We start from the raw sequence: 11,055 nt of genomic DNA, 5'->3' as shown, positions 1-11,055 counted from the left end.
CGGCCTCGCAAGGTGCTGGGATTACAGGCATGAGCCACTGCACCCAGCTTCCCTCAAGACTTAGGCCCTGCTTTGAACTGTAGCCGCATGATAAGGGTCCCTGCTGCTTCATCTTGTCCTTGCCAGCCCTCTCCTCTGGGATCTGCGCCTTGTTTTCTATCACAGCTGGGGTCCTGCTATCCATCCTATTTCCCATTTCTATTCTGGGAAGATGATCTCCAGATTGACCACCCATTTACTTTGGCCTGCTTACATTCCCCACACCTGGGGGCCCCACTTAACTAGAAAACCTAGCCCCAACTATGCCTGGATTGTGCCTAACTTGTGACAAAGACTCTCTGTTTGGCCAAACTTTAGTCAGGCTCCTCTGAGCCCTCTTCTCAAATAGGCCTCAATCTTGACTCCATTCTGTCTTTGACCTGCCCAACCCAATTTTGGCAAGAATCCTACTGGATAAGTTTATCGAGGGTCTCCCCATCCTTAATAACTAATCAAATTCCTCATCCTCCACTTTTTTTTTTTTTTTTTTTTTAAACAGAGTCTCACTCTATTGCCCAGGCTGGAGTGCAGTGGCACAATCTCAGCTCACTGCAACCTCCACCTCCTGGGTTCAAGCTTTTCTTGTGCCTCAGCCTCCCGAGTAGCTGGGACTCCAGGCATGTGCCACCACACCTGGCTAATTTTTGTATTTTTAGTAGAGGTGGGGTTTCACCACATTGGCCAGGCTGGTCTCAAATTCCTGACCTCGGGTGATCTGCCTGCCTTGGCTTCCCAAAGTGCTGGGATTACAGGCATGAGCCACCATGCCTGGCCTCATTCTCCACTTTTGATGTGTAAGTCCTTGGCCTACCTTTAGCATGAATCCTGTTAGGTCACTTTATCAGGAATACCCCTATGTTTGATGTCTCTCTTTAGTAATTTCCCATCCTGTGATGTCCTCCTCCTGCTCCTGGCTATAAATCCCCACTTGTCCTTGTTGTATTCAGAGTGGAGCTCAATTTCTACTCTCTATTGCAATAGAGTCTTGAATGAAGTCCTCCTGACCATTTTAACAAGTGTCAGAATAATTTTTCCTTTAACATTTGCCATGCACTTTGTGGATGACAACCGTGGGTAGCCCACTGCCAACTGCCTTCTGGGTCATGCTGCCTCTCCTCCCTACTCCAGGAATCAGATCTTATTCCAGCCTCTTGAGCTCCTCTTCCACACCAGCCCCTAGCTGACATGTGTGGCAATACAGTTCTTGTAGGGTCAAACCTAGAGAGGATGGGGCAATTCTATTCCAACCAACTTCACCTAGTTCATTCAGTCAGTCAGATAAGCAAAACATCTGAATACATTTAAGTGGTTTCTCAACATAAATAATATATTTTCAAAGAGCTTTCTTATTCATATTACAGACATAAACAAAATACATACACTCAAGGCACAAAATATCTGTCTTGTGCTATTTCAAATAAAAAAATCATAACAGATATAGATCTTTGGTGTTCCAATGGTGCCATAAACACATTTGATGGCCTTTTTTTTTTTTTTGAACGAAGAATTGTGTGAGATTTTACCTCTTGGGTTCCAAGTATGTTTTTGTTTGTTGGTAGAGAGACTTTGTTGTAAAAGTCTCCTTACCTATAGCTCTGGTGATTTTTCATGTTTTATTCTTCTCTTTCATTTGGCTTCAAGTGAAGGAAGAACGTGATAAAATTCAAAATTTACTAAATTTCATGTTAATGTCAGATATGGAACTTTCCTCTTGACTGTCTCCTTTCATTGGCGGTGTTACTGAAGGCTTCTGTCGGGAATGGTGCGCCAACCATTCATTGGTTCTCAAGGCTTTGCAGTGGAGGCAGTGCCTTTCGCTCATTTGGTAACTTCCCAGATTCCTTTGCCTCTGAGCCATTTTTCTCCTCTTAATACTGTCTGGTGATGGGTGGTGTTCACTTTCACTGTCCTTCCACGAGGAGGCTTCTGAGTTAGACTCTTCACTGCCACACTCCGTAGTATCACTGTCATGTTGGTTCTGGTTCACCTCATTGAACTGAGACTGGCGCCTGGCTTGTCTTTGTTCAAGACAGGCATTGACCAAAGCCACTTCTGAGTTGGTTACAGGGGTAAGTTGGTTCTGCTTTGGTTTCTTCATTGTTTGTGAGGGATCCCAGGCACTGTCTTTGCTTTGCCGCTTACAGGAAGTCTCTTTGCTTGCCAACAACCAATGAAACATATCAAGTTAGTAATATTGTTGGTTACTATGAATTCCTATTACTTAAGAAGCCTGTGCACGTGTGAGCTCACTCTTAGTGGCCAGTTGTCAAGCCATTGCTTTTCTCCAGTCACCTGCAAGTGTTGGCAGCTGACTGCATTTTCTAGTACCATATCCCAACTCCTGCAGACCAGAGAGCTTAGATAGATGCTTGACATATCACCATATCACTTTTGAAGTTTTGTGGATGCTAAACATAAGGTCAAAGGAAAAGATCTCTAAACTTTTCCAGGGAAGAACTCTTTTTTCCCTTTGAAAATTGAAGTCTTACAGATTCAAGCAGGTATATGAATGTGATTTGGGGAGCAGGAACTAAGAAGGATCTTTCCTTTATGTAGTGGTGTGCGGAAGTTGGCTTGTACCTGCTCAGAAGAGCTGATAAACTTTCAGGAATTTTGAGAGATGGTTAAACATAGCCATTATTAAAAATTAAATTATACCAACTTACAATAAATTAAGTTACTAAAAATAGAGGTAATACTCAAAACCCATCACTTCCTAATTATCTTACTACATTTGTTTATGCTATGTGCTCTTCTGGTTTTTTATGTCCGTTGTATTTGGATGCTGGAAACTCTATGCTGTTTTTTTTTTGTTTGTTTGTTTTGTTTTTGAGATGGAGTCTCGCTCTGTTGCCCAGGCTAGAGTGCAGTGGCACGATCTCGGCTCACTGCAACCTCTGTCTCCCAGGTTCAAGTGATCCTCCTGCCTCAGCCCCTCAGCAGCTGGGATTATAGGCACGTGCCACCATGCACAGCTAATTTTTTTGTATTTTTAGTAGAGACAGGGTTTTGCCATGTTGGCCAGGCTGGTCTCGAACTCCTGACCTCAGGAGATCCACCCTCCTTGGCCACCCAAAGTGCTGAGATTACAGGCGTGAGCCACCACGCCTGGCGGAAATTCTATGTTAAGGGTGCACTACTGCACATCTCCTCCCAACTCCATGTTCAATGACATGAGGTGGATAGCTTAAAATCAGCTTTGGTGGAAGTATTTATACCACGAAAATCAGCAAACACTAAACATCAGGGCTTGACGTATGGCTTTGTTGATTGTCTAGGCTTAAGAAAATGATGGAGAACATGTTACTAATGCAGATTACATATTACATTTCAGTATCATCCCTGTAGCCACTACATTGTGACTAACCCTGCAAAATGAGGAAATATTCTTCCAGTATTTTAGAACTATTATCCATTCCAGCAAAGAAGTCACTCACATCACTGACAACCAAGTTAAGTTCCAACATACATCTATCTTCTGCTTCATTTTCATCTCACTCCTTAACTTAGAGGAAAATAACATTCACGCTGGAACTATACTTGTTCATCAATTGCAGCCATGGTTGGCTAAGGTGCAAGGGTCTGGCAAAAATCAAGGAGAGCGTTTTGTGAGAATCAGTTGTCTATATGAAATTGGCCATAAGGAGTATTGTATATTTTATTATTTTAAATGGTGTGATATATATTTATTTATTTTTATTTATTTATTTATTAAATTTTTAGAGTCAGGGACTCACTGTGCCGCCCAGGCTGGAGTGTAGTGGCATGATTATGGCTCACTGGCAGCCTCGAACTCCTGGGCTCAAGTGATTCTGTTGCCTCAGCCTCCTGAGTAGCTGAGACCGCAGGTGCGAACAACCATGCCAGCTAATTTTCTTTTTTTAAAAGACAGGGTTTTGCTATGTTCTCCAGGCTGATCTTGAACTCCTGGCCTCAAGCAGTTCTCCTGCTTCAGCCTCCGGAGGTGCTGAGATGATGTGCAACCTTTATATCAGTAAAATTTTTAGTAAGCATATGTACACACAGGAGTTTTGGAGAACCAGTTGTTAAACATTTACCAGTGCACCACTGCTTATAGGTTATTGAAAAAGATGTCATAGACAGTTCATAATCCTGTAATAGCACTAACCATGAGGATGTGGGAAGGGCAAGCAATGTGAAGGGAGAGAGCTAAGGAGTGAAAAAAGAACTTGAGTTCCACCTCCCAGTAATTCATAGCTTCTTGCTAAGCAGCTAAACTGTCCCTCTGCACTAGGGAGTCCAAAGCAAAAACTCACCCAACCCCAATGGGCCTCCTCTAGTGTGCAAAGTCTTACAATGCTGTTGGCTGTTCATCTCTGTTTTTTGCTTTCCACACTCAGCACAAATTTCTTTCTTTGTCTTTATTTTGTTTTTCTTTTTTTCTTTTTCTTTTCTTTTCTTTTTTTTTTTTTTTTTGTTACTGGGTCTCACTATGTTCTCAAGCTGTGGTCTTGAACTGCTTAGCTCAAGCAATCCTCCTGCCTCAGCCTTCTGAGTAGCTGGGACTACAGGCATGCAACACCACACATATTCTTCCCCTCATAGTCCAACACCAAATATGCACTGGTTCTCACCTTTCCTTACTGAAGTACTTGTCCCACTGCCTTCATCCTTTTTATCCTCAGACATCTGTTTCAGAAACATAGGTTAGTAAGAGTGATCTCAGTTGTTTTTTGATAATATGTACTTGTTATAAAACACTATTGCTGAGGCCCATTGATAATGTCTGGTTTTTTTATTATTATTTTTATTTTTATTTATCTTTGGAGAGTCTCACTCTGTTGCCCAGGCTGGAGTGCAGTGGCATGATCTCAGCTCACTGCAACCTCTATCTTCCGGGTTCAAGTGATTCTCCTGCCTCGGCCTCCCAAGTAGCTGGGATTACAGGTGCCCGCTACCACGCCCGGCTAATTTTTGTATTTTTAGTAGAGACAGGGTTTCACCATGTTGGCCAGGCTGGTCTTGAACTCCTGACCTCAAGTGATCTGCCCGCCTTGGCCTCCGAAAGTGCTGGGATTACAGGTATGAACCACTGGGCCCGGCCTGACAATGTCTAATTTTAAACATTCAGTTTAAACAAGTACTTACTGAGTTAAATAATAAGCTAATTCAGTATGTATTGAGTTCCTGTTATAGTGATCCTACTTCCACTTCCCATTAAGACTATGCTTTGATAGCAGAATCTACCAAAATGTTTTGGACCAAACAAAATGGAACAGACTTGAGAGAAAATAACACTGACAAGGAGCTATAGCTTATAAAGCTTTCCTGTACCCATTTACATTACAGAGAAGTAGTGTTTTTAAAAAATTTGATAGTACTCAGATTAGTTTAGTTGTTGTTTTTTTTTTTCTTTTGAGACGGAGTCTTGCTCTGTATGCCCAGGCTAGAGTGCAATGGTGCGATCCCAGCTCACTGAAATCTCCACCTCCCAGGTTCAAGTGATTCTCCCGTCTCAGCCTCCCGAGTAACTGGGATTACAGACATGCACCACCACGCCCAGCTAATTTTGTATTTTTAGTAGAGACAGGGTTTCTCCATGTTGAAAAGGCTGGTCTCGAACTCCTGATCTCAGGTGATCCACCTGCCTCGGCCTCCCAAAGTGCTAGGATTACGGGTGTAAGCCACCGTGCCTGGCCCAGATTAGTTTAGTTCTTAAAGGACACTTGATCAGGGTAAATTACTGATAGTTCTTTAAGATAGAAGACATCTACCATACACACAGATCTTTACCTGAATTCATGAACTTAATATCTCCTTAATCCCTCTGAAAGTTTCCTCCAAAATGTAATCATGATATATTATTTGTGAATACGGCAACCAAAAGAAATGGATTTCTTTGAATAGTTTCAATTTCAAATATTCTGCCCCCCAATACTCCATAAATATATTTGTCCCATTTTTCAGATTAGTGTCCCACTTTTTAATGCTGAAAGTGATTTTGCCAAAAGACACAGATATAAACCAACTCTTTCAGAAAATAACAAAAACTAGAAATTTTCATTAACACCTTTGACATATAATTCTCTCTCCAGGAATCTATCAGCAAGAAATAACCCTCAGAAGAAAGAAAGCTTTGTCCACAGAAACATTCATCACAGTATAATTAGGATAATAGAAAATTCAAAAGTAGACAATGGTTTAAGTAAATTATGGTACAATTATATGATAAACAGTTGTAAAATTATTATAATAAAAGTATGTCATAACATGAGGAAATAAGTGTGCTACCATACTGGGTTAAACATCAAGATGCAAATTTGTATATACAGCATGAGCACAAATTAGCTTAAAATATGAAAAAAAAGACTTTAAGGAGCATATAAAAGTGATAGCTATGGTTGGCTTTAAGTGGTGAAACGGACTTTTTCTCTTCTAATTTTTTCAAATTGTCTACAATTAGGAAAAAATGAGTTTATGTGGAAGTCCAGTTTCTTTGGGATGAAAAGTGCCATGGTTCGGTATTTATAACTGCAATCTAAGATCCTCGGCTCATTCTTAATATCTGATCTCTGCAACGGTAGGCAAGCATCTTTAATGAGGTGCCTTTTTGTTTTCTGGGTTACAGCAATCATTCTCCAAAAATCTTGAAAGCGGAGTTCACTTTTAAGATACCACTTTCTGGCCAGACACGGTGGCTCATGCCTGTAATCCCAGCACTTTGGGAGGCCGAGGCGGGCAGATCACAAGGTCAGGAGATGGAGACCATCCTGGCTAACACGGTGAAACCCTGTCTGTACTTAAAATACAAAAAAATTAGCCGGGTGTGGTGGCGGGTGCCTGTAGTCCCAGCTACTCAGGAGGCTGAGGCAGGAGAATGGCGTGAACCTGAGAGGCGGAGCTTGCAGTGAGCAGAGATTGCACCACTGCACTCCAGCTTGGGTGACAGCGAGACTCTGTCTCAAAAAAAAAAAAAAAAAAAGATACCACTTTATAAAAAATGCTTTTGGAAGAGGCTTAAATATTTTAAATTTAATATGTATCACTTAGATTAGGTTATAGAAAAGGAAAAAAATAAATTTAATATATATAAAGAAAATCAAAATAATTGGAAGTTTATAAACCTAAAAGTTAACAGTAGTTGGTTATTTCTACATAATCTGGAGTGATTTTTATTTTGTCTTCTGCCCTGTAATTTCCACATTTTCTATATAATGTGTACTTTTGTAATAGACAGGAGAAGTTGTTTAAAAACACTTATTAGGCTTATATCATTTCCACAGAAAGCTCTCACATTTGATGTCAAATCAAAACATAACCACAAAATCAAAAGAAAGATTTTGCATTAAACTAAGTGGGATCATATGAACTGTGGTTACGAAAAGCATTTTATTAACTGTCTTTGTGACTCAGTGAGTGAAAACAGCAGGAGTGCCTACCCTGAGGGGCAGAGTAGAAAATGTGGGCCGTGGCTCTCTTTCTGCCAGTAACAACTCTTGATTTTTCCAAGCCACTTAACACCTCTTAAGCTCAGTTTCCACATAAGCAAAATAAGGAGTTTGGATTACCATTGTCCAGAAAAATACCAGCACTAGCAATCTGAATAAACACAAAATAAAAATATAAACTAAATATAGTATTTATAGTCTGAAAGCAAAAGGGTAAATGCCACTTTAAAAAGTGGCAAATTCAGAGGAAATCAGCGTGCTTCACGTTGGAGGATAATTACCACCACATTTCCATCGCTCTTTTACCATTACTTCAAGGTTTGTAAATAAAGCCTCATAGTTTAGCAGAGAAAATGAAGAAGTTCAAAGTGAAGGAAAAATTCCATCCTCCTTTACTAGCTCTCATATGGTTCTCAGATTTCAAATCTGGGACCCTTCAGAAGAAGCAGTCTAGCCGACTGTAGCTGCCACAAGGGTACAAAGTGAAAAACGAAACCTCTAAAATAATTAAGGTTTTAATCAGGACTGAGTAGATCTAAGTGGACATTTCAAACTATGCTTTGAAGCAAACAAATAATTTGACAGGAAATCTGGGTATATTCCCCTTCTGTCACTAACACTTTTGTGACATTGGACAAGTCACTTAATTTCCTTGGGGCTTATTAATAAAAAAATGGGTGGGGGAGGGATAATGATAACTTACTTGCCTACAAACAGAAGGCCGGACCACATGCTCTCTTGAGGTCCTGGAAGCTCAAGGCTGTATTACTCCCAAGAGCTGATGCAAGCAAGGGAGCAGAAAAAATAGCTTAGACTGGGCCGGGCGTGGTGGCTCACGCCTGTAATGCCAGCACTTTGGGAGGCCGAGGCGGGTGGATCACGAGGTCAGGAGTTCGACACCAGCCTGGCCAACATGGTGAAACTCCATCTCTACTAAAAATACAAAAATTAGCTGCGTGTGGAGGTGCACGCCTGTAATCCCAGCTACTCGGGAGGCTGAGGCAGGAGAATCACTGGAACCCAGGAGGCTGAGGTTGCAGTGAGCCAAGATCGTGCCATTGCACTCCAGCCTGGGCAACAGGGCGAGACTCCGTCTCAAAAAAAAAAAAAAAAAAAAAAACAGCTTAGACCTCTTAATTCATGATGAAATTTTTTTGGTAATTTTCTAAAGTAGCTTTGCTTGCCAGGCCAAATTCAATATACTTAGCTAGGGAGTCTAAGACACATACAAGCTATCACTATTCTAAATCTCCTTTTGGCAAAGTATTTACCTTAAGAAGCATTTAGACTTTAGATGAACGTTCTTCACCAGGAGGTGGTGGTTATCAGAGTCTTTGATTAGAATGGAATCCAGCTGGCATGGACATAACAAACCTTCTCCACCCCATCCAGAGCTCATAGAGCATTAAGTCTTACTGACCACTGCCAGCCCAGGCCTCTGGCTATAATGCTAAATGATGGTGGTTTTCTCAATCATCAGCCTGGTATTAATGGCCAGCAAGGATATCATGTCAGCAAATTATAAGAGCTTGGTTACGGCTGGGCGCGGTGGCTCATGCCTGTAATCCCAGCACTTTGGGAGGCCAAAGCGGGCAGACTACTTGAGGTCAGGAGTTTGAGACCAGCCTGGCCAACATGGTGAAACCCCATCTGTACTAAAAATACAGAAGTTAGCAGAGCGTGGTGCCGTGCGCCTGTGGTCCCAGCTACAAGGGAGGCTGAGGCAGGAGAGTCACTTGAATCTGGGAGGCGGAGGTTGTAGTGAGCCAAGATTGCACCACTTCACTCCAGCCTGGGTGACAGAGCAAGACTCCATCTCAAGAAAAAAAAAAAGAGCTTGGTTACTCATAATATGTTGGAAGCATCACAGTCCTGATAAAGTGGGATATCTCATTCTTAAGATGATGGCATTTTAGTGGTGACTTTAGTTCTGTTTAGTCTAGTTCTGCTTATTCTATGCAGAAAGCGTATTGCTTCATTCTAAAAACCCCAAAATCCTACAGCATGTATCCTATCAATATGACAACTTTCGTATCTTTGATTAGAATCACATGGCTAGAAAAGGGATTTGGAAGTCATTAACCAGCAGGGAGGTTTATGCCAGCATTACATAGCAGATGAATAAACTGTAAACAATCTGAATGTTTCAAACTTGCAGAATTTTTTGGTGCAATCACAAGATAGAAAATTATGCAGTCATTAAAAGTGCTGCTGAGTGAATATAATTTAAAGAAGTATTTCTGATATATTATTAAGCTTAAAAAGCAGGATATGAAAATATATGCAATATAATGCCAACCATGTAAGATCAAAGATAGAGAAATGGAGAGAGATATATTGGGAAAGGCAGAGAAAAAAACCAAACTGGAAGAACATACTCCAAAATGTTAACAGTGGTTATCTCTGGGAAAGAGGATAACTGTAGCTTTATATTTTCCTCTTCACCTTTTCCATATTCCTGGATTCTCCAGAATAAGATTGCATTATTTTTAAAACTAAACAACTTTTAAAAGTAGTTTCATCAAAGTATAGTAAATGTATTTTATGGAAATTTTCCTAGTGTACAGTAAACATATTATTTAAAATGAAAAAAAGATATCCTACCCAGACAGAAGCCCTAGAGAAGAACATCAGGACAAATACGATAACAAAATACCAAAGCAGGAAGCTCCCTATGGTTCCACAAGAGTCATCCTTCCAGCATTCATAATCCTGACTTGGAATGGTACAATTTAAAGGTATGGGGGGAGGATCTACCTCCCAAAATAAGGAAAAAAAGGTCTCCCATGATGACTCCTTGCTCAGAAAATAAACCATGCTTAAAGGGATAAAGATGACTGGGAACTACTTCACTCCCTCTATGATGTATGACAATTTCCTTGGCAACCTATTATGACATATACTTAAGCAACTGTTCTAGGAACTGACAAATGCTTCTTGGATTTCTAAGTTTGTGGAAGGTTATTCAAATTACTCCTCTGAATGTTTATGTTATTTTCCCCCATACCTCAATATGGTGCATTCTGCCTTAATTTTTTTTCCTAAAACTTGTATATACTATATTTTCTTATCTTCACGTCTAAGTGTTTAATGTATCCACTCATTTTAATTCAGTCTCTTTTATATGTATCATGCCATTGCAAATTATCATAGACAGTTCTAATGTATTACCGATCGAACTGTGTTCCCTAAAATTCATATGTTGAAGCCCTCACCTCCAGTGTGACTCTATTTGGAGACAGGGCCTTTAAGGAGGTAATTAAAGTTAAATGAGGTCATAAGGGCCCTAATCCAATACAATTGGTATCCTTACAAGAAGACAGCAAGGATTCACGAGCACAGAAATCAAGGTCACAATACAAGGTGGCCGTCTGCAAGGAGACCCGCCTCAGGAGAAACCAACCCTGCTGACAATTTCATCTTAGACTTCCAGCCTCCAAAATTATGAAAAAAATAATTTCTGTTGTTTAAGCCACCTGTCTGTGATATTGCGTTATGGCAGCCCTAATACATAATGCTGTCATTTGGTCAGTGGTGTTCTTTTTTAAGCCTTGAATAAATGCACAACAGCTTATAGATTACATTAAGAGGGAAAAACACAGATGTG

At 40.6% G+C, this 11,055-nt stretch overlaps 1 protein-coding gene across 2 annotated transcripts; it reads right to left on the bottom strand.

Moving 5' to 3' along the window:
• Positions 1-1,345: 1,345 nt before the first annotated feature.
• SSMEM1 (serine rich single-pass membrane protein 1) lies at positions 1,346-10,305 on the bottom strand. Of its 2 annotated transcripts, none has more exons than XM_016958157.4 (3): positions 10,053-10,305; positions 4,635-4,689; positions 1,346-2,190 (listed from the first exon to the last, which is right to left on the bottom strand). In XM_016958157.4, exons 1-3 carry the CDS (start codon positions 10,263-10,265, stop codon positions 1,703-1,705), a joined length of 756 nt encoding a protein of 251 aa, XP_016813646.1. In that variant the 5' UTR covers positions 10,266-10,305; the 3' UTR covers positions 1,346-1,702. The 2 variants fall into 2 exon arrangements, with proteins under 2 accessions (XP_016813646.1, XP_009452475.1); XM_009454200.5 differs by lacking the exon at positions 10,053-10,305 and adding an exon at positions 8,720-8,806 and having other exon boundaries at positions 1,537-2,190.
• Positions 10,306-11,055: the final 750 nt, after the last annotated feature.

Source organism: Pan troglodytes, chromosome 6, assembly GCF_028858775.2.
Source record: "Pan troglodytes isolate AG18354 chromosome 6, NHGRI_mPanTro3-v2.0_pri, whole genome shotgun sequence".
NCBI lineage: Eukaryota > Metazoa > Chordata > Mammalia > Primates > Hominidae > Pan > Pan troglodytes.
This window is presented reverse-complemented; position numbering and strand designations above follow the sequence as displayed.

Excerpts from the sequence above, each read along its gene's own strand:
- SSMEM1 (XM_016958157.4), bottom strand. The coding sequence starts at position 10,265 with ATGGTTTATTTTCTGAGCAAGGAGTCATCATGGGAGACCTTTTTTTCC. Across the intron at positions 4,690-10,052 it reads TCTCTAGGGCTTCTGTCTGG|ATGTCTGAGGATAAAAAGGA; the intron begins GTAGGATATCTT and ends TTTCTGAAACAG. Across the intron at positions 2,191-4,634 it reads AAGTACTTCAGTAAGGAAAG|AGACTTCCTGTAAGCGGCAA; the intron begins GTGAGAACCAGT and ends TGGCAAGCAAAG.